This window comes from Ceratotherium simum, chromosome 17, assembly GCF_057802395.1.
Source record: "Ceratotherium simum simum isolate JZ-2026a chromosome 17, ASM5780239v1, whole genome shotgun sequence".
NCBI lineage: Eukaryota > Metazoa > Chordata > Mammalia > Perissodactyla > Rhinocerotidae > Ceratotherium > Ceratotherium simum.
The window spans coordinates 4660571-4684155 of record NC_141916.1 but is presented as its reverse complement, the minus strand read 5'-3'; the positions used below and the strand labels follow the sequence as shown (position 1 = coordinate 4684155).

The 23585-nt window shown below is 42.6% G+C and overlaps 1 protein-coding gene across 2 annotated transcripts; it reads right to left on the bottom strand.

Annotated features, from left to right (window-relative positions):
* Window positions 1-7428: 7428 nt before the first annotated feature.
* LLPH (LLP homolog, long-term synaptic facilitation factor) lies at window positions 7429-15641 on the bottom strand. 2 transcript variants are annotated; one of them, XM_087442066.1, is made up of 3 exons: window positions 15551-15641; window positions 13522-13733; window positions 7429-8157 (listed from the first exon to the last, which is right to left on the bottom strand). In XM_087442066.1, the coding sequence occupies exons 2-3, from the start codon at window positions 13724-13726 to the stop codon at window positions 7988-7990; spliced, it is 375 nt and encodes a 124-aa protein (XP_087298192.1). In that variant the 5' UTR covers window positions 13727-13733; window positions 15551-15641; the 3' UTR covers window positions 7429-7987. The 2 variants fall into 2 exon arrangements, with proteins under 2 accessions (XP_087298192.1, XP_087298193.1); XM_087442067.1 differs by lacking the exon at window positions 15551-15641 and adding an exon at window positions 14992-15486.
* Window positions 15642-23585: the final 7944 nt, after the last annotated feature.

The following is a 23585-nucleotide window of genomic DNA, read 5'->3' as shown; positions in this document are numbered from 1 at the left end:
TCTGCTACAGTTAAAACCCGTTTCGTCTGTGGAGATTTGGAACAGCTGGTTCCCATTCTCTTTATGGCAACTCTTCTTAAAGATTCATAGGCTTATAAAGGACATGGATACCAACTTCACCTAAGGCATATAGCTTCCTTTTTCTTTTTTTTTTGTGAGGAGATCAGCCCTGTGCTAACATCTGCCAATCCTCTGCTGAGGAAGATTGGCCCTGGGCTAACATTCCTGCCCATCTTCCTCCACTTTATATGGGACGCTGCCACAGCATGGCTTGCCAAGCAGTGCGTCGGTGCGCGCCCGGGATCGGAACCGGCGAAACCCGGGCCGCTGCAGCGGAGTGTGCGCACTTAACCGCTTGAGCCACCGGCCGGCCCCTTAGCTTCCTTTTCTTAAGCGCTTTCCAAGAATCTTTTCCTATGCAGTCGTGCGCAGCATAATGACATTTCAGTCAACAAACTGTGTATGACAGTGGCCCCATAAGATTAGTGCCATAGAGCCTAGATGTGTGGTAGGCTACACCATCTAGGTCTGTGTTAGCACATTCTATGATGTTCGCACAATGATGAAATCACACAATGACAAAATCACCCAACGACATCTCTCAGAACGTATCCCAGTCGTTAAGTGACACATGACTGCACCGTTATCAATAACCAATTGCCTAGTCCGTGGAGAGCTGACTCACTGAGCATATTTCTACAGCTGAGGAAAGACATACCCCCATCCAATTCCTCAAGTGATTACCTGAATTATTAAATACCCGTGCTTTGGTGAAGACGCTGTTAATTTGAAGTTTGGGACTTCAAATTACTAATACTAAATACTAAGCAAATACTAAAACTAGAGCAGAATGCTTTGAGTAAGGAAGCATGTGGGAATGACCAATCTTTGGTCAACTGCCTACAGCTCTGCTCAAGAATATGGCCTCTTTGTGTGGGCAAATTAGAATTTATTTGAAGAGGTAAATAGAGTTGCCCAAAGTCATGCAACTATTAAGAGGTAAGCAAAGCTGTTCCAGAGACATTTTGACCAATTAGAATCCCATTAGAATTTTGACCAATAGCACCCAATGTTGGTCTCTCGCTGAAATTTGTAACTCTGTCTTCCTCCCATCACATATCTTAAACTGTTTCTTCTCTAAAGCATTAAAAAAAGAAAAAAACCTGAAGCAATACAAAAGATCTTCAGCTGGCTTTTAGGAGCAAACAACGTATGTTTTGAACATCTGTGCTTTTCCCAAGCTCTTTTTTTCCTTTATTGTCAAGAGAAAAGAAGTTCAGTGGAATGTTTCTCCACAGAGGCACAAGTCTATAATACTCCCTGTTGATTACATATCAAAGACACAAAACATTAGTTTATTAAAAGCAGCTTCAGCCATGGCTGTACAAAGCAGTTCTCCGATGGAACAGATTTATGAAGTAACAGCTGAAAGGTATGCAGATCACAAGATACATGACAAATGTACTTTATTACACGGATCAGAAATACCATATGTACTCGCAGTCACTGTACAATGATACACAACATCCAACTAAGACTATTTAAAGGTTCTGCTGATATTGAAAACTATAAAGACTCAATGTGAGAGTGAGAAAGTGTTTCATAAGATAGCATAATGCCAAGACAAGTCATCGCTTTAGGAAATTAAATACATTCTGCATATTATAAACCTAATGCATTATAAAAATATGCCATTCTTTAAATTAAAATGCAAAGGACTTTACCCCGTTCATTGTTTAAAGCAGATGTTTATAACGTTTTTCCATACTTTAAAGTGGAACTTAGTGGAATGAATACCAGACTTCACAACATTAACAAATTTAAGGAGATTTCAGATTTTGTTATTTCCACCAAAAAGATACTTAAGTCTGCAATCATGTCGTGCCATGAGACTATACAAGGGCCAAATAAGCATGGTACACTTCAGATGTGATGACTTCCTGCAAGGCATTTCTTAGCCGGAAAGGACTTGAGCAGCTTTTGACCCCAATTCCCAGTGCAATGTTTGAATCCACTCTGCTACAGGCCAACCAATTGGCCATCCAGCCTTAGCTTGACTGGGTATTTCTCCCAAGGCTGCCTGCCCTCTCCCAACATCTTGATTAGAAGGTTCTTCCTTAGACTGAATCAAAGTCTGTCTCTGGAGCTTCCCACCAGAGGCATTCATGCTACTCTCGGGGACAGCTTTGCTCACTTCTTAGCTGTTGCATGACTTTATGCAAGTTTACTTACCTCTTCAAAGATGTTTCCTCATCTGAAAATAGGGATAAGAAGAGCATTGATCCCACAGCGTGGTTTTAAGGATTAAATGAAATGATGCAGGTAAAGCATTTAACACTGTAAGCATTCTCTAAAGGTTGGTTTTTATCACTATTATTCTACCAAATGAGTATTTTTTTTTTTTTTGTGAGGAAGATCAGCCCTGAGCTAACATTCATGCTAATCCTCCTCTTTTTGCTGAGGAAGACCGGCTCTGAGCTAACATCTATTGCCAATCCTCCTCCTCTTTTTTTTTCCCCCAAAGCCCCAGTAGATAGTTGTATGTCATAATTACACATCCTTCTAGTTGCTGTATGTGGGACGCGGCCTCAGCATGGCCGGAGAAGCGGTGCATCAGTGGGTGCCCAGGATCCAAACCCTGGTCGCCAGTAGCAGAGTGCAAGCACTTAACCGCTAAGCCACGGGGCCGGCCCCCCAAATGAGTCTTATTTGACATTACAATATATTTTTCTCCTGCTCTGAAATAGGTGCAAAGACCCCTGGTATTCAACTACGTAAAATTTAGGGGTTTTCATAAGCAAACAAACCTGGCCATGCCTTGCTGCTGCCTGGAACAGCAGAGTGGCCTTTGACCTGGCCTGAGCACGTAACAGTTCCCCACTGCCCCCAACACTGCCTTGTAAAATTGGTCAGTGTCTGTTGCAATGGTGTTTTTATATGCTGACAAATACAAGGAAAAATAATTACATTTGTCCCTAGCATGAATTTGAATCACTCTACCAGGTGGCATCAGGAGTTAGTCACTTAGCTAGTAAGCTTAGCCAACAGCCCAACATCTGCATCTCAACTGTAGTATTTATAAACATGGGGGTGCCTTGAGGTCTCTTTAGATTCCTCCCATTTATTTATTTTTTGTGTGTGAGGAAAATTGGCCCTGAGCTAACATCTGTGCCCATCTTCCTCTATTTTATATGTGGGACGCCTGCCACAGCATGGCTTGATGAGCAGTGCATAGGTCCATGCCCGGGATCTCAACCTGCAAACTCTGGGCTGCCAAAGCAGAGTGCACCAACTTAACCACTACGCCACCGGGTTGGCCCCCCTCCCGTTTATTTTATTTTGTGGCTAGTGCTTCACTGAACTACACACCACTACCCATCACTGTCACCAATAGCCCATTTTGGATATTTAAATCAAGTCATTTATAATCGGTTCTTTTTTCTCCTCTAACTCCTAAAATCATATCCCAGATAATATAGGTCCAAATTTTGAAAATATCCAAATTTCCTAATAAGTAAATATATTCTGCTGCACATTTATTCTAGGCAGCATGTGAACTAGTGGGGAGAAAAATGTATCCACATCAATGTGACATCAGAAAAAAAGATGTGGTCAAAACCACTACTTGATTCTACCCCAGAGCTTCAACTGCAGTTCCCATGTTTTCTCTGATTAGTAGCTTGGGCTACTAATGATGGTGAGCCACACCTTTAGGTGTGGGTCGGCCCATCCTACGGGGAGTCCTACCTGGGAATTCTCATCTGGTTCAGGCCCAGAGATTTGAGAAGGGGTCTACAAATCATTTCTCTCCTGAAAACTGCTCTTTACCTGACCCTAAGCCTGCATCACTGATTGAACCAAAAATAGGTCTTCTACCCTAAAATTACCTTTCTCTCTTAGCAAGAGTTTGCATATCCTTGAGAGGCAGAATGAGAGGCTCTGGAGCCTGACTGCCCGAATTTGAATCCCAGCTCTCCCAGTTTTAGCTATATGGCCTGTGTGCCTCAGTTTCCCGACGTGTAAAAAGAGATATTAGTACCAAATTCATTGGATTGCTAGGTGGATTAAATGAGTTAATACTTTGATTGAAGAGTTTAGGATTAAGTAATTTAGACCAAGGCCTGACATACAAAGCAATCAATAAATGAAAGCAATTTTGATTGTCCTTAAATGACACTTTAATTTTAGATTTAATTTCTTAAAAAACAAAAATAAAGTGTTACATTCAATTCCTAATATGACTTAACCCACTCGATCTAATTCCAAAAATGACTTCGTGCTTAGCTTGAGCTCCATCTGGTGGTTTTACAGCAACTCTCTGGAAAACATCAGAGTCAAATAAAAAGATGACAAATTTCTAAAAAATAGGCTAATCACTTAAAAGATTAAAGGACTATGTTATAGTTCTCAATTTATAATCTTTAGGAATAAAGCAACAGAGAAGTGACCATACCCCTGCACTCATTTTGGAATGTGGAAAGGGCTCCTGTACCCAATTCCAATGAGCATGTGTGTGTGTGTGCATGTGTGTGTGTGTGTGGCTCCTCCACACCAACAAGCGGTTCTGAACGCCAGCAGGGTGTTCAAGAATTCAACTCACTTCTGACACTATCTACCTGGAGATAGAATCAGATTCCACAGGTAAAGGGCTAGGCCCTCAAGACGGCCCTCCATTACAGGCACCAGCCATAAGCCCAGGTTATCACCTGTACTTCTGACCAACTGGCTATAAATCAGAGGTTCCCACAACCCCCTCCTCAGGTTCCATTAATTTGTTAGAATGGCTCACAGAACTCAAGAAAACTCATTTACTCACTAGATTACCGACTTATTACAAAGCATATTAAAGGATAGGAATCAACAGCAGATGAAGAGATACACAGGGCAAGGTCCCCAAACAAAGGAGCTTCTGTCCTCATGCAGGTTGGGGCCTGGCACGGTGGCACATGGAGAAGTTCTGGTTCCTCAATGTGGAAGCTCTCCAGAAAACGGTTGACGAGCTGTCCTTTTGGGGTTTTATGGAGGCTTCGTTACATAGTCGTGACTGACTAAGTCATTGGCCACTGGCAACTGACTCAACCTCCAGCCCCGCTCCTCTCCCCAGAAACCAGGCGGTGGAACTGAAATTTCCAGTCCTCTGATCACATGGTTGGCTTCGTGGGCAACCAGTCCCCATCCTTAGGTGCTTAACACACCAAAAGACACCTTTATCACTCTCAACACTTGGGAAATTCCAAGGGTTTTGGGAGCTGTGAGTCAGAAACTGGATGAAGACCAAATATATATGAGAAATATATTTCAGTCATCTGAGTGACCAATTACATGTATTTCTTTTTTTTTTTTTATAATTTTATTTTATTTATTTTTCCCCCAAAGACCCAGTAGATAGTTGTATGTCATAGCTGCACATCCTTCTAGCTGCTGTATGTGGGACGCGGCCTCAGCATGGCCCGACAAGCAGTGGGTCGGTGCGCGCCCGGGATCCGAACCCGGGCCGCCAGCAGCAGAGCGCTCGCACTTAACCGCTAAGCCACGGGGCCGGCCCCATACATATTGCTTATAAGTCACAATATTACAGAATGCCAGTCTAAGTTTCCGGCCAAAATGTGGAGGTGGGAAGAATCTCGCTGACCGTGCAGTTCAGGAACTCAGTGCCTCAAAGGACCCACTCACAACCTAGTGTGACAATTTCTCTGTAATAGCCACCTTTCCAGAGGCCATAGGGCACTTGAGAACATGTTTCCCAAATAAGCTTTTTGGGATTTTGTTAACTTTTAAGTTAAATCCTGACTGGACAAACTTAAGTGAACATCTAACATCATTGAGGCCCTGGATGAAAGCTCAAAGCCACTAGTAATAGAGTCAAATTGGAGGTTATTAGCCACAGAAAACGTGAACATATCCCTGGCACTGGCCTCTCACTTCAACTTAAAGAAACTCCAGCTTAAAAATACCTGACAGTGCTGCCAAAATTTCAACAAGCACCAAGTGTGTAACATTACCCATGAAGACAATTCCTAGGATGGAAAAAAAAGGTGAACAATTTAGCTAGTGTTTTTAGGCTGTTTTTGTCAGTGGCTTAACTGGATAATGTTAGCAACTTTTTACTTTATGAATAAATCTTTATGTATTTATTTTTTCCTCACAAATTCTAGTTGTTGTTTATAACTATACCAAAAGGCCATGAATGACATTTATTTTCAAACTCACATCTTCTATTAGCTTCTTTCAGGAAAATTTCAAAGATTTACAAATCCACTAACTCCTCAGTAAACTAACCACTGAGTAAGTCGAGGAAAGCCTATGAGATAAAATACTTTTAATATTTTACTGGCATTAAATTGTATAGGTTCAAATCTCCTAAATGATTTGGGTCATGTCCTATTTATCTCTATATTGTGCCCCAACCTAGCAGCGTACCTGGCACAATCTTTGTGACCTAATTCTCCCAGCTCTCACTTTGACTTGGTTCTCCTCTGCCGTTACAGTCTCCTCTGAGCAGATGTCCATGAGGACAGACACCTGTCTTGTTCCTTCTGTCCTAGCACCTGGAGAGCCCTTGGCACACAGTAAGCCCTCAATAACGATTTGTTGCTCCAGTGACATTATGGTGGTTGATATGATTATAGTGAATTTTCAGAGGGAAGGCTAAGTTTAGACTGCTTAACTAAAAGTAAACTTAGAGTGAAATTAGTAAACTGTTATTTGACACAAATCATTTCATTATACCAGCATTTCCAACAGAATATTCTGTTCCTCAGAATACTAGTTTCAAAGAGTCAAAGTTAAACAGGTTTCTTTATTGCTTGATCTCTATAAGACTACACTAAGCTAATACTTTTTGGGAATCTTCAAGTATGTGGCATTTCCCAAATTGAAGTGACCACAAAATATATGTTTTCACCATGCACCTGGAAAAACTGATTCTGAGGAACATACTCTGGGAAATACTGCATTATGTTAGACTACATAATATAAAAACTGAAGAACAGGGGCTGGCCTGATGGCGTAGTGGTTGAGTTCTCACGTTCCGCTTCACCGGCCCAAGGGTTCGCAGGTTCGGATCCCGGGCTCGGACCAACACACCGCTTATCAAGCCATGCTGTGGCGGCACCTCATATAAAGTAGAGGAAGATGGGCACAGATGTTATCCCAGGGCCAGTCTTCCTTAGCAAAAAGAGGAGGATTGGCAAAGGACGTTAGCTCAGGACTAATCTTCCTCACAAAAAGAAACCCAAAAAACAAAAACTGAAGAACATTAAACTAGTTCCCAGGATGTTGTAATCTTCTAAAAACATGGAGCACCCTGATTTGTACATGTTAATATTCTATCAAAAATTTAAGATTTTTTTAAAAAGTTAACTGAAGAATTAGTCTTCTCTACTACTGGAAAACAAAGTATTTATGAAAGAAAAGATCTTCAAGATCTACACACAAAATATCTTTTATTCTGAATTATACAAAATCGAAACTCCAAACAAGTATTGCTTATAAGATCCACTAACATTATATTTTAAAATATTACATAATAGTTTTCTTTAAATAAGAGTTACCTCAAATTCGTCAGAATAGTATCATTTATCTTTACTAAGAACAATTACAACCACGTTAATACTTGGTAGAATTCTGATGTCTGATAATCCCTCCATACTAGACAGCATCCAATTAAATCATCAGTATAATTTTCATTCATCACCGAAAATATTTTATTCAAGCTCCCAAAACAAATCTGAGGCATTGTGTTGGGTCTGAATTGAAGAAAAGGCCAAGTTAAAATATGGAAACAAAGTTTTCATTCGGTAGAAGCTGAAATCAACCTAGACATTCTAATTAAAGATCTACCCCCATAGATGATAGCTCAGAGCCGGTCTTCCTCAGCAAAAAGAGGAGGATTAGCATGGATGTTAGCTCAGGGCTGATCTTCCTCCAAAAAAAAAAAAAAAAAAAAGATCTGCCCCCATGGGGCATTTTCCAAGTTCTTAAGAGTCTACCAGGCCAGCCCCTTCGCAGCCTTCGCTTTGCTTTTCCCCCTCCCTTTCTCTCGCTTTGCCTTCAGCCGTTTCCTCTGCCGCTGGTTCATCCATATGGGGTACTGTCCATGCTGGTCTAGAAGAGTCTTTTTGTTTCTCTTAATATCAGTCTCCATTTTCATGTCATCTGAATAAAAAATGAAAAAAACTATCAATACTCACAAATGAAAAAACAACCCTGTGAAAAAGTGCATTAATGCAATGAGATCATCAGAACCGAAAGTGGTCTGAACCTACAAAAGAAAACAATCCCTTATTTGTGGAACACTCTTCGACTAACACTGAGACCACCCCCCCAGCACATTCAACAGAATCACACACATGCTGCCATGTGTTACTACAACCATAAAAGATATGTGTGAGGAACTAGAGACATCATCTATCTGGTCACTGAGAAACTTTCTAACGAATGTTGTCATGATGGCCCTGGAACAGTAAAGGTTACACGGGAAACAGGATGTATGGCTTTGAGTTACTGCATCAGGGATAAGTGTACGGTTCCGAGCACACATGAGTTAAGTCCTTTCTTGAGCTACACAAAATAGTCGAGCCATTAAGAAGTGCACCCACACTTCTAATGGACAGGCCTTGGAAGTAAATGAGCTGACAAGGAATGATGGCCACTTCCAATGCAGTGAACTTGGAAGAGGTGGCGCAGTGAGCAGCAGGCTTGTGATGACAGAGATGGGCAGACGACAGAAGAAAGACCTGGATGTATCCTAGGGCTGCCACACTTTTCTATCCGGGTAACACCCACAGATCCAGTTCTACTACAGGAGACTTGGCAGGAAGCTCAGGGCAACCACGCTGTGGTACATCCATCACCAACCTTACCTACGGTGCAGAATGTCCCTCTTTGGGAACTTACCAGGGTATAGAAGGTCCTCCATGATCTCTACTACCTGACATTACAGTGGTCATTTATCTGGTTTACTTTCTGTCTCCTCGAAATACAATGTAAATCCCATCAGGATAGAGGCCATTTCTCTGATATTCATCGTTTCCAAAGTAGAGGCATACTTCATTTTATTGTGCTTTGCTTTATTGCATTTTAAAAACAACGCCCTCCAGCAGCAAAAATATTACAACTTGCTGAAGGCTGACGATGGTTAGCATTTTTTAGCAATAAATATTTTTTAATTAAGGTATATACATTGTTTTTTTTTTTTTTACACATAACGCTACTGCACACTTAACAGACTACAATATAATGAAAACTTTTTTTCCTCCCGGAGGAAGATTTGTCGAACTAACACTGGTTGCCAATCTTTCTCTTTTTGCTTGAGGAAGATTTGCCCTGAGCTAACATCTGTGCCAGTCTTCCTCTATTTTACATGCAGCCGCCACAGCATGGCTGACAAGTGGTGTAAGTACAGGCCTGGCATCCGAACCCGTGACTCCAGGCCGCTGAAGCAGAGCATGCTGAACTCAAACCACTAGGCCACGGGGCCAGCCCCTAAACATAACTTTTATATGCAGTGGGGAACCAGAAAATTTGTGGGACTCACTTTATTTCAATATTTGCTTTACAGCAGTGGTCTGGAACCAAACCCACACTATCTCTGAGGTGTGCCTATACCTAGAACAGTGCCTGGTACCTATGTGGTATATATCAGCCATGCAATAACCACATGTTGAATGATTATTTTAGGTGCTGTTCTAGGTTCTGGGGATATAGTGGTCCAAATAAGCTTCTTGCTCTCATAGAGTTTACAATGTTCTGTTGAGGGAGAAGAACAAAGCAAACTTCAGCCTGTGGTAAGCAGCTTTTTGAAGAGGTACTGGAAACAGACTAAGTGGGACCTGGTAGACTCTGGTGAGCACATGGAGAGACAGTGAGGTATTTTAAGCATAAGACTGACATAATCTGATTTATATTCTAAAAAGATCACCCTGGTTGATAGGTCAAAAATGAATAAGAAAGGAACAAGAGCTGGAGAGAGAAGTGAAAAGGCTAATCTCGTGGTTCAGGCAAGAGATGGCGGTCATTTACGGTGAAAGCATAAGAGCCGGAGGAAAATGGGTCGATTCCTGATGTATTTTAGAGATACTCAAGAAGATGTGCTAATGGCTCAGATGTGGGGATAAAGGAAAGAGCGATCAAGGATAACTACTAGGTTTGTGACTTAAGAACCTGGGTGGGTACTTGAAGGAGTAGAAAGAGGAGAAACATGAACTTGAAGGTAGAGATGAGGAACCATACTGAAAATAGGTAGATGACTAAATGGGGGGACTCCCCCACCCTCAGTTCTATCCCCACTTAGCTCCTGAAATACTCCAAACATCTGGGCAGCCAGACATTCCCCCAGGCCGGAGATGAGAGAAGTCCTCTCCGAGGATGATGAGAGAAGACAAAAGACCTAACAGGTTCTGCTGTAGGAGCTCTCCCACAACAACACCCCCTGGGGCCAATCCAGTCATTCTACAAGTCTAGCATTGATCAGCCCTCCCCACACCGTGTCCCCTCCCCCCAAGCTTCCAATCACCATTCTAGTGCCTTAACAACCACCACTGATCACCAGACACTGAAGAAAAGCCTCTAACAATAAAGAGAGAAACAAAAATAAAGCAATGGAAAGGAGGAGGAGAACCCAAGAGGAAAGAAGACAATGCATCAAGCAAATTAAAACGTCTAAAACAAATTGTAATTAATACCCTTAGGGAGATCAGAGAATATATATCCATTAAGAACCTCAGTCTATAAATAAGGAACAATAAAAGAAAAAAAACTTTTGGAAATTAAAAATATGACAGCAAAACTAAACAACACAACTAGATGATAAAGTTGAGAAAATCAGAAAGTATAACAAAAGAAAATAAATAGAAAACAGAGAGAAAAGAAAATTAAGAGGATAAATCCAAGAGACTCAAGAGTGAATGGGCATCCAGTATGCAGAATAAATAAAAAACTCCTACAGCTCAAAAACAGAAAGATAAAAAATCCAATTAAAAAATGGGCAAAGGACTTGAACAGATCTTTCTCCAAAGATGATATACAAATGGCCAACAAGCATACGAAAAGATGCTCAACATCACTAGTCACTGGGGAAATGCAAATCAAAACCATAATGAGATACCACTTCACATCCACTAGGATGGGGCAATAATCAAAAAATGGAAAACAACAACTACTGGTGAGGATGTGAAAAAACTGGAACCCTCGTACATTGCTGGTGGGAAAGTAGAATGGTAAGTGATACAGACAAGAGTAAACACAGCATTCTCATATGACCCAGTAATTCCACAGATAAGTATACACCCCACAATACTGAAAACAGGCATTCAAACAAAAACTTGTACACAAATGTTCACAGCAGCACTATTCACAAGAACCACAAGGTGGAAGCAACCCAAATTTCCACCAACCAATGAACGGATAAATACATAAAATGGGCTACTGTTCAGCTTTAAAAAGGAGAAAAGTACTGATACATGCTGTAATGTGGATGAACCTCAAAAACGTTATGCTCGATGAAAAGACTCAGACACAAAAGGCCACGTATCGTAAGATTCCATTTATGTGAAACATCCAGAATAGGTAAATCCACCGAGACAGAAAGCACATTAGTGATTGCCAGATGCTGGGAGGACAGATGAAGAGCGAGAGAATCCTTAACGGGTACAGGGTTTCCTTTTAGGGTGATGAAACTGTTTTGGAAATAGAGGTGATGTTTGGACAACATCACGAATGTACTAAATGCTACTGAACTGTACACTTTAAAGTGGTTAATTTTATTTTATGTGAGTTTTACCTCAAGGGCAAGAGCCAACAGGCAGGGGTGGTGTGCATGTGAGGAAACAGTCACAGCAAGGGTTAAGAAGTTTCAAGGAGGACAGCTGAAATAAAGCAGCAGATCGGGGGAAATATGAGATCAAGGGAGGGATTCTTCTTCCTTTCTTTTTGAGATAGGACATCCCAGACACATTTATGCTGCTGTGAATGACCCAGTGGAGAAGAGAGCGCTAAGAGGGAGGCAGGAGTACAGCTCTTGAAAATGGAGAACACAGGTGGAGAAAATGGCCTTTGAGAGAGCATTAATGAGGGAACAGAATATACAGTCCTGGGCCGGCCCCGTGGCTTAGCGGTTAAGTGCGCGCGCTCTGATGCTGGCGGCCCGGGTTCGGATCCGGGGAGCGCCCCGAGGCAACACTTCTCCGTCCAACGCGAGGCCGAGTCCCACGTACAGCAACTGGAAGGATGTGAACCTATGACGTACAACTATCTACTGGGTCTTTGGGGGGAAAAAACTGAATAAATAAAATCTTTAAAAAAAAAAAAAAAAAAAGAATATACAGTCCTCCCTTGGTATCTGGGGGACTGGTTCCAGGACCCCCTCGGATACCAAAATTCGCAGATGCTCAAGTCTCTTACACAAAATGGGGTAGTATTTGCAAATAACCTATGCACATCCCCCTGTATACTTTAATTCATCTCTACATGACTTATAATACCTAATACAATGTAAATGCTGTGTAAATAGTTGTCATACTGTATTGTCTAGGGAATAATGACAAGAAAAAAAGGTCTGTACATGTTCAGTACAGACCCAACCATCACAGGCCTTTCCATCTGCGGTTGGTTGAACCCGAGGATGGCGAACCTGCGGTTACCGAGGGCTGACTGTATATTCAAATTCCTATAGACTTGGATAGTGAGAAGATGAGGGTATTTCTGTGGATTGCCCTCATTTTTCAAAGAAGTTAAAGCAAACAGCTTTTTGTAATTTTTATTCGTAGCGGATGGGAGAGGGGTAGAATGGGAAGAGAAAATAAGAAAGGACTGTTTTGAAGAATGGGAAAGGAAACTTCTAGGATTGGAAGGTTGATGAATACTGCTCTCCTCCTCGGCCACTGGACACCACATAAATATACTTTTATTTTAAGAGCCTGACTATTGTGAGTGCTTCATTCAGTTTGCTGCCAAGAGGTGTATTAGAATGTGAAAACCAGTGAGTGTTTTCCCATGCTGAAACTAGTATTACATACAGCCTCCAACTTTAGACTATGATTAAGAGACAGAGGTACCTAGAATCTGTCCAAATCAAATACAGAGAAACTGTGATTTTCAGGATAATAACATAAGGGCACAGGACTCTTTAGAATGGGAACTAGATCTTGCAAAGGGTAAAATGAAGAAAGACCTCCTTCCATCCTGTGTAGTCCCTGAATGAATTGTGTACTCTTCCAACGGGGGTGTGTCTAGCTTTGTCTACTCCTGTATGTCTGTTTCTGAGACACGTAGGCTACTGTATAAACACCAAAGGCCCACTGTGAATAATCCAAAACATGCCCATTCACATGAAGCGGCTTTCAAATGGTTCAGCATAGACCGTGTAGCAGCACTATAAGTCTTCAGAGAATGATGTGGGCACGGCAGGAGGGTTGTGGGGAAACACGTGTGGGAACAAGTGGAGGACAGTCACAAAGGGACAGAGTCACAAAAGGAAATTGAATTATTTTTTAAAAAAAAAAGCGAAGCACATAAACTCACCGTTTTCGTCGTTCACCACACACTGGGTTTTCTCTTGACACTGCTTGGGTGCCACGACAGTCGCCACCTCTTGAACGTCTTTCATTAAAACATCACTGTTGACTTTAAGAATACTTTTAAGTCGGCTGAGCTCCTTCGGGGCATTCTTTTTTCTCTTTTCAGCACGCATCTTCCTTTTCCACTTACTCCGTAAGCTTTTAGCCATATTTTACCTGGAAAGTTAACAAAAATACATATTCAAAAGCAAATATTCACTATCAAAAAAAAAAAAGCAAATCCTTAAAAAACCAGGTCAAAACGTATCTCTACAAAACACGAACAAATGGAAGGTAAAACTCTTCACAATTTATGATGGCATACTGTGCAAATTCTGTGAGGATCAACACAGCACATGCAGCCATTCAATAACAATTAAGAACACCAAATCAAGCCCCCGGTCACCAGCGAACTACAAGTCAAGCCAATTCTGAAAGCTCCTGGAGTTTCCATACAAGATGCAGAAATCTGGGGCCGGCCCCGTGGCGCAAGTGGTTAAGTGCGTGAGCTCCTCTGCGGCGGCCCGGGGTTCGCCGGTTCAGATCCCCGGGGCGCACCGACACACTGCTTGTCAGGCCACGGTCAGGGTGGCGTCCCATATAAAGTAGAGGAAGATGGGCATGGATGTTAGCCCAGGGCCAGTCTTCCTCAGCAAAAAAAAAAGAGGACTGGCATTGGATGTTAGCTCAGGGCGGGTCCTCCTCATAAAAAAAAAAAAGATGCAGAAATTTAATTTCCCCCAAAATGCAAACAGCATCATCACCTTACATTTATCCAACAATTCACAAATTTAAAAATGTTTTTATAAATATCTCTTTTAATTGAATCTTGATTTCCCCCAAACCTATACAACATCCCAGCCCAATCTTCCTCTTATCCACCCCCTCAAATTAATCTAGCTATTTTAAACTTGTTTATTTCCACTCTTGCTTTCTCTCCACCACTCAGCCTCAGCCCTAAATCTTCCAAAAGGTGGTTAGTGTGAGCTTTTAAAAACTTACAGCGTATCAGTGCCTTTCTTGGAATTCTTTAACGATTTCCCACCTCCTATATTCAAGATCTACCAGGTTGTGACCTGTCCTCTGCCTCCTTCAACTCTATCTCATTTTATGCTCCACCCCATCCCCAAGTACCAATTACATCTGAAACAACTCCAACCAATGACAACCTTGGGACAGTGCAGGCACGTGATGAGGGGTGGGAATAAAACGATTACAGGGATTATCGAGTTTAAAGGGAAACTTTTGGCAGTGATTTACAACATCATCTTGACTGTGCTGAGAGATTTACGTCTGTATACATATATCAAAACTCACGTTACACACTTGAAACGTGTGCAGTTTGTGTTAATTATACGTCAATAAAGCAGTTAAATAAATCATTAAGACATGGAAAAAGAATAAGAATAAAGTCTCAACTGTGTCCAGTCAGTACCTGTACGGCTGCCGTTCCTGTCTGGGAAGTGATCTCCGCGAGGCTTGCTCCACCACCCCAGGACCTCGGACAGGGCGTCTCTGACCCCGTACGCGCCCCTTTCTAGTCTCCACCACACCAGCCTCTCCTTTCCTTTCTAACACGCGTTACAGTCTGAGATTGCTGAGGCTATTCTGTCATCCCTGGCCGGGGGCTCCACGGAGGAGGGCTGCGCAGGTCGCGGTCACCGCGGGGCCCCAGCGCACAGCGCTCTGCACACAGGAGGCTGCATCAACGTTTGCGGGATGGAGGACCAGCAGTCACACTCACTCTGTGCCCCCGTCCGCACAACCCCAGCCCGCGAGGGGCAGGGACGGAGGCGGCGGTAAACCACCCCGAGGGCCGCGCTGACCGGGCACAATGACCAGAGCGGCCTCCGCTCGCACCGCGCAGGGACCTCGCCCTCGGGCCGGGCGCACGCTCGCCCAGAGACGGATGACGCTGGAGATGAGCCTCTCCATCGGCGGCCGGGTCGAGCCCCGGGCCCCACGCCCACCACACCCGGAGGCACACAACCCACCTGAGAAAACCCTGCTCAGCGACGCACGCGGGCCACGCCGACCAGAAGCCGCGCACTTCCGCCTTCCGGGCAGCCCTCTACTGCCCCGCCCCCGGTGGGCGCGCTGCACGCCGGGAGCCCCAGAAGGGAGGCGGGTCCTCTGGGTCCGGCGCACGCGCGGTTTCTGCCCCCGAGGCGAGCGCGGCCCCCAGTGCGTGGCTCTCACACGTGGGTTCCGAAGTCGGAGTTGGAGCATGCGGAGAATGCGGATGGAGGCTCGGGCGCCAGCGAGGCCGCGTGCCGGGCGTGGGCGAGGTGGCCCCGAGACCCCAACCTAGGAGTGATGCTGGCCAGGTCCCCGTGCCTGGCAGGTGGGGAGCGCGGAGCCCCTGAGATCTCACGGCCGCCTCCCCGTGTTCGCAGCACTCACGGATTTCCCGGGACTGCATGATCCCGGATCACGCGTTTTTCTAGAAGCCGAAATGAGATTATCTTGCTTTGCAGCCCTTAAATTTTCCCATTCCAGGGGTGGTTTCAAGGATGTATACGTATGTCAAAACTTATCACACTGTACACTTTAAATATGTGCACTTTATGTCAGTTTTACCTCAAAGTTGTTACCAAAAACAAAAACCCCTTTGCCATCCCAAAGACAAGTTTGGACTTGGGTAAAATGATCAGACTAATTCAGTTTAACCGATGTTTGCCTAGCTGATCACTTAATGCATACCAGACACAAGGCTAAGCCTAGGGCAGTTGTCTTAGGTGATGGTCACACTGGTCACAAACACCACCAGTTCTTTCATGATTATTTTACATCTGCTCCTGACAGCACAGGCTTTGGAACCAGACAGGTCTGTGTCCTATTTTTGGTTCCGACACGTCCTTGTGAGTGAGGAGAGTAATTACCATCTCAGAGCCTGGGTTTCCTCATCCACAGCTGATACAACTGAAGGAAATAAATTATATTAAAAATTTAAAAGTTACTACCTTAGAGACAGGCACCTTCACACCCTAAGGATTCCTGGTATAGGAGGGAACGTTTATCAATCCTGACTGACTCTATTCATGAAAGACCCACCCTAAACTGTTCGGGGAAGAATTGAGAACAAGAGAGTGCTCCAGAGGGATAAGTTTGGGAGGGTCGGGGTGGAGGGGGTCCAGATGGGAACGCGTGTGTGTAACCTGATAATCGCTTCGCGCCATAGCAATTCGCGCCATAAAATGTAACTGTTTAAATTAGCCAATCATGTAAGATCGCGCCAACCTTTTCCCGCTTTATGCTTCCGAATCCTATAAAAGAGCTTGCCCTTTAAGGTTCGGGTCGACTCCTCTGTCTCCTGCGAGAGATAGGTGTCGACCCGGAGCTCCGCTTAAGACCCGGAGCTCCGCTTAATAAACCTCTTACCTCTTGCGTTTGCATCAAGCTCGGTCTTCTGTGTCTGTGGGTCCGCGCCTTCCCGAGACTGGAGTTGGGGTCTCCTTTGGGATCCTACATTTGGGGGCTCGTCCGGGATCTGCGCGGTCACCCCAGACTCCGAAGACCCCTTGGAGGTAAGCCTGAGTGACTGGGTGTGTGAGTGTGTGCGGCGCCGCGAAGCATTATTTTGGTCTCCGTATCTGGGCAGCCGCCGCCTCGGGCCTCAGCGCCGCTGAGGGCCGAGCGGCTGCAGTGGCAGACGTGCTGGGAACTGCAGGCTGCAACCCTGGGGGACGCCCCAAGGGACAAGGGGAGTCAGGAAAGCCTGACCACCCCCCTTCAGGTGGAAAAAGAAACGGCACTCTTTTTCCCAGGGAGGACACGAAAACCCCTCCCATCTGAAGCCGCCTTAGGTTGGCTTGTAGAGACGCCAACCGGGCGAGATTGTTTATGTTCTGGTGTGTCTTTGATGTTCGTTGTTCTGTTTTTGTTCGTCACGTGGACCTCATTTGACGGGATGAGATCCTACAGCTGGAGGACCTGCCTTCTCCCTGGACTACTGCAGATGATGAGATACGGACACGCCTGACACAAGCCGGCAAAAAGGTAAGATTTCTTACCACGTCAGCCTCCCGGAATCTCTATCTGCGGAGTCCGGCGGAAGGAAATGGTGAGAATTCTTTTCTCTTTCTAAATTTAGATTGGCAGGAGAAAATATTTGGGAAACTAGTTTCTTGGGCTTTTAGTGACTCTTGGTTTAAATTTGGTAGAGTACTCTTGGTTTTTGATCTTGATCCCTTTTCCTCCCAAAGGTAGTCTCTGTTTTTCTCTTTTGTCTGTGTCTTTTGTCATAAAAAAGAAATACCATAGGGTAGGACGCAGGCATAGGCCCTATTAGCCTGCTGTCCGGGCCGGCCCCACAGACTGGTGAGTTTGCGGGTCTCACCAGACCGGCGTCTACAAACTTTGCCGTGGGTTATTATGCACATGAAGTGAAGGTCATTGCCGAGGGCATCTTGGAAGCCAAAAAGGCCGCAAATTTAAGTGGGCGCGGGTCGAGCAGTTAAGAGCCATTAGGGCGCTCGCCACTTTCAGAAGACTCCCGTGACAGGATAAGTTGGGTCACGGAACGGGGTAGGTGACACAGGTCCCCCGCCAACTGCAAGAAAATGTCCGTGCAACGACGAGGTACTCTGTAAAAGCACACAGTCCCCAACCCTGCGGCACCTCCCCCCCAGGTATTATTCTGGCTCCAAGAGACCTAAGGCGTGGCTAAAGCTGTCATTGTGCACATAAGAAAAAAAAAAAAAAACCGGATGAGGTTTTTCCTTCTGTCTTGTTCTGTGTCCTGAGAAAACTTGGCTTTATGACCAGTGAAAATATTCTCCTTGGTCTCCACCATACGGAAGGTGCATTTACCGGGGTGCACCTTGGTGGCCAGTCGAGTACACTGGGGTTCCGAACTGTCTCTGTCCGGCTGGGCCAAGCTCTCAGGGGAGTCTGAATATCTTTGGGAGTGAATTTTGTGGATCATGGGGGCTACATCATCTGCGCCCTCACCAGGGACGCCTCTTGCGTCCATGGGAAAGATTTATTCTAAGCGTAGAAAGTTACCTCCGGGTCTTTCCTTAAAAAGGCTTATTGGTTCGAGTCACTATTAGAATAAATATACAAGTGAAGATCCTACTCGTCAATGGCCAGACGACGGATCCTTTAAATTGGAAAAACTTCTAAATTGGGGGAAAAAAAGATGTTTTGAGAGCTCTCACATAATTGCTTAATTGGTACCTAAAAATTAAGGCTAGAAAAAGGAAGGGAAAAATTTGACTAGTCTTGAGACCTTGACTCAGGTTGCAGTTGAGTTGAGAACATGTAAAAGTGTAAGTGTTGATGAGATCATAAAGGTTGGAATGTTTGAGCTGATTTTGTATAGAGAGGTTGCATCAACCTTGCCTGAATATGTTTTAAAATGTCTGACTGGGAATGCTCCTGGTCCAAGATTATAAGACCAAGACCTATTGATAAAAATCTTAGTGATGACTGTGTTTAAAGGTATAAGAAGTGATAAAAACTGCATGAAATTTTGTAGAAAAAACTGATGTTATTTCTATTACAGAACTGGTTAACAAAAATAATAATTTAAATGATGGCTAATTTTATCTGAAGTCTTATAAAGTCTTGTAGGCAATCTAAATAATTATTGGAAATAAGTAACTAAATAGTTGTAAAAAGATAAACGTTGGATGAACTTTACACAATAATTATGTGTTATGGTGGTTACAGCTTCCAAACTCTTTCTGGTAACTTAAAACTTTAGAGTTTTGCTAAATTTTATGATGGAAATTCTCTGAGTATCATCATTTCCAAATAAGATAAGATGTTGGACATTGATTGCTGAATGTACGTTTGTCTACTTTTGGCTTTTCATTGCAGGAGAACTAAAAGGTGTTTTAGGTCTATTGGTAAACATGTGTTTTATTAAAAGATTGTACTATAAAATAACATATTTCTAGAAGTTATGAAGTGTTCATAAATTTTCCAATCCACAAAATGCTAATGTAAAAAAGTTTATAACTGCTTACTTAGTTTTTACTTAGAAGTCAAAGTCTATAAGGGTTAAAATTTCTAATTAATATATGTGATTAAAGCTACTAAAAAATTAAAAAAAATATGTCTGTGTACAAGAAAAGTAAGATGTATAAAGAAGAAACAAAAAATGGAAATGTTTTGTTTGGTCGATTAAGAAAGATAAATTTGTCCTCAAGTACTAGAAGGGAAAAGAAAGACATGGGACAAATTCTGAATGTAAAAAGAAAGTTATGAGTTTGTGAAAGAGGAATTCTGAAAAAAGAGTTTTTACATAGTCAAGTTGGCTAAGATTAAAATAAATTTAATTAAGTAAATGAGTTTTAATATCAAAAGTAAGCTGGTACAAAATTATAATTTGGTCTTATTTCTCTTAAAAGGATAATTTTCTTAAACTTGATAAAGAGGTTACAAAAGATTTTTCTTTACCTTTGAGTAAGTCTACCTAAAAGACAAAAAATCTATGTTTTGTTAAAATAATTTCCTGTGTTCAAAAGACTGAGGTCTCTCTATTAAGGCTTTTGGACTGTTAATGCTATGTTTGCTTTGACTGTTTATATTTTTGACAAGCTCCCCAAAATTCATATCTTAAAGTCTTTTTACTTTTTCTTTGGGAATTTTCAAAGGGCCCTGGAACTTCTCAAAGAAATTTGCTCTCTTCCTATAAGGGGAAAGATACTAAACTTATTAGGCTGATTCAGTATGTTAAATTACATGAAAAGGATTGTCAGACAAGTGATGATAAGTCTGCTTAGGTGCTATTATGTGGATAAATGTTATTGATATAGATGTTTTAAAATTGTACAACATTACTGAAATGCTGATCTGTCCTGGTTATCAGTCATAATTCTGGTTATTATTATTTTAAAGTGTTGTATGTCACAAAATTAACCAAATTTCTCTGTCAATTGCCATTTTGAGGTACAGACTTATTTCTTTGCTCTAATGCTTTTGCAAAATGTTTCAACTTCAGAAAAATTCATAGAAAAGACTCTGACATTTACACTGAAGTACAGACTTCTGATAAACTTTCTGATCATAAAACTGAACTTGATAAAAAATTACAGAAATCTGTTGGAAAGACTGATAACTTCATGAAGCTGCTAACAAAAGATTGGGATCAAAAATGGATTACACAGGACTGAATGAACTGATTATAATTTTTATGATTTTTCATTTAAAGTATTGCTGAATTTTTAATGTTTTGTTTTTTCAGATTTAAGAAAAACTTTTTCTCTTTTCTCCTGAGCTAGCTATGACTTATAACAATTTGGTAAATAATACTTTTGTAAGTAAAATTGAAATATTTATCTTTTTCTCTCTATCTGATCCCTCGAATTTGGAAACTCTTAATGAGTATTATTGTTTTCATGGCAATATAGTTATTTGCATAAGTTCAATAAGAATCTGTTCTCCTTGTAACAGGACACAATTGGAAAAACTGGTTATATTACCAAGGTTATGACTGGAACATCATATTTGCGATATAACCATACAGCTTTTGAGAAATGAAGATTGGACTTTATGGAATAAAGCCACGTGGAAATATTGGCCTGGTACCTTGTGTTCCAAGCAGCACTTACCAGGATAAGTAAAGAATGTCACTTATCTGGCAGGTACAAGGAACCTTGAAATATTTTGGGGAAACCTCGGAATAGAGGAATTCACCCAAATTTATAGGTATTGCAGGCAAAGTCTGATGACAAAATCCTTGGCTTGGCTTTCCTGGCCTCGAGAGGCCTTTAAAGTTCAATGTGAGATTCCTTATAAAAAGTTCCAGCAAAGCAGATTTAAAAGAGCCTATGTGATCAATTGCTATTCTTGCTGTACTTATGTTAATAATTGGGCCAACTCTATCTTAATAAAAATGAGGGTGATTTTAGAAAAAAAAATTATATTTCAGTAAAAACTATAGTATACATCTGCAGATATTAGATCCTAGTTTTGTTAATTGTCTTTTGAGGTTTTTATTTTTTATATCTGTTGACTAGACTGGATCCTGATTTCTTCCAGTCTCCTGAAATATCTGGCTACAGATCTCCAAACTAACGTTTTTGATTTTTTCCATCATTTTCATTTGGAATCACTGAGAACTGAACCTGCCCTTTTTCCTGAAGCCTTACAAACTGAAGCTGATGGACTTGATACCATAATATAGGCGTAACCTTGAGAAAAGAAATGTGTTCAATGAGATGAAACAATCTACCAACTCAGCTTCTGGACTATGAAACTTCTTTAAGTTTCAAAAGGACTATGAAACTTTTAGTTTCAAAGGCGGGACTGTGAGAGATCAAGATTTGGCCACCCTGAAATATATCTCTTTACCTTGATTGTTTTCTCTGAAGGACATTTGACCTCCCGCAGTACCTACTGGGCAAAGATGGCACAGACTGTTTAACTTAGTACGGGGAGCTTACTACGCCTTAAATGGCTCCAACCCTGAATGACTGAAGCATGCTGGCTATGCCTAGCGGTCAGCCCCCCTTATTATAAAAGAATTGCCACCATGGGGGTCTATAATAACACCACGGACCACACAACTTGTCTTTGGGGCAAAGAAGAGCGGATAACCCTAACGGATGTATCGGGGACCGGTTCAGGACTAGGCTTAAGAAAAATTCCCCCGGGCTACCAGGCTCTATATAATAAGACTGAAGTCAGCCTTCCGACCACTCCTGGTTATTTTTTGATACCAGGGCCCAATAGGTGGTGGGCTTGCTCCACAGGCCTGACCCCCTGCATCTCAACTGGCGTATTCAATTCGTCACAAGAATTTATTATCATACTGCCAATAGTTTCGAGGATGAATTTGACCAGAGATCCAGATTATAGAAAAGAGAACCAATATCCCTCACCCTGGCTGTACTCCTGGGACTGAGAATTGCCGCGGGCGTAAGGACTGGCACTACGGCCTTAGTCACAGGAGAAAGGGGATTAACTGCCTTGAGCAATGCTATAGATAAAGACCTCAGGACCTTAGAACAGTCCATCTCTAAATTAGAAGAGTCCCTCACCTCCCTGTCTGAAATAGTGCTCCAGAATAAAAGAGGATTAGACCTGCTGTTTTTAAGAGAGGGAAGACTTTGCGCGGCCCTTAAAGAAGACTGCTGTTTCTATGCAGATCACACAGGGGTAATCCAAGATTCAATGCAAAGATTAAAGAAAAGATTAGACATGAGGCAGCAAAGCAGGGAGGCGCAACAAAGCTGGTTTGAATCCTGGTTCACTAAGTCCCCCTGGATGACAACCTTACTATCCTCCCTAGCAGGACCCTTGCTGATTCTTTGTCTACTCTTAGTTTTCGGACCGTGTGTTTTCAATAGAATTACTGCTTTCATAAGAAAAAGGGTCAATGCAGTGCATGCTATGATGCTCCAACGCCATTACCAAGCTCTCCCACGCAATGAGCCACTGATAGTAGACACCGAAAACTAAGTTCTAAGATTAGAACTAGAGACAAAAGAAGAAGTGGGAAATGAAGGAAGTAAATTATATTAAAAATTTAAAAGTTACTACCTTAGAGACAGGCACCTTCACACCCTAAGGATTCCTGGTATAGGAGGGAACGTTTATCAATCCTGACTGACTCTATTCATGAAAGACCCACCCTAAACTGTTCGGGGAAGAATTGAGAACAAGAGAGTGCTCCAGAGGGATAAGTTTGGGAGGGTCGGGGTGGAGGGGGTCCAGATGGGAACGCGTGTGTGTAACCTGATAATCGCTTCGCGCCATAGCAATTCGCGCCATAAAATGTAACTGTTTAAATTAGCCAATCATGTAAGATCGCGCCAACCTTTTCCCGCTTTATGCTTCCGAATCCTATAAAAGAGCTTGCCCTTTAAGGTTCGGGGTCGACTCCTCTGTCTCCTGCGAGAGATAGGTGTCGACCCGGAGCTCCGCTTAAGACCCGGAGCTCCGCTTAATAAACCTCTTACCTCTTGCGTTTGCATCAAGCTCGGTCTTCTGTGTCTGTGGGTCCGCGCCTTCCCGAGACTGGAGTTGGGGTCTCCTTTTTGGGATCCTACACAACCTAACTGATCCCAGGTAGGC

What these genes read in the sequence shown, in the direction of transcription:
- LLPH (XM_087442066.1), bottom strand. Translation starts at nt 13,726, where the DNA reads ATGGCTAAAAGCTTACGGAGTAAGTGGAAAAGGAAGATGCGTGCTGAA. An exon ending in TGTGGTGAACGACGAAAACG is followed by an intron (nt 8,158 to 13,521) that starts GTGAGTTTATGT and finishes TTTTTTATTCAG; the next exon opens with ATGACATGAAAATGGAGACT.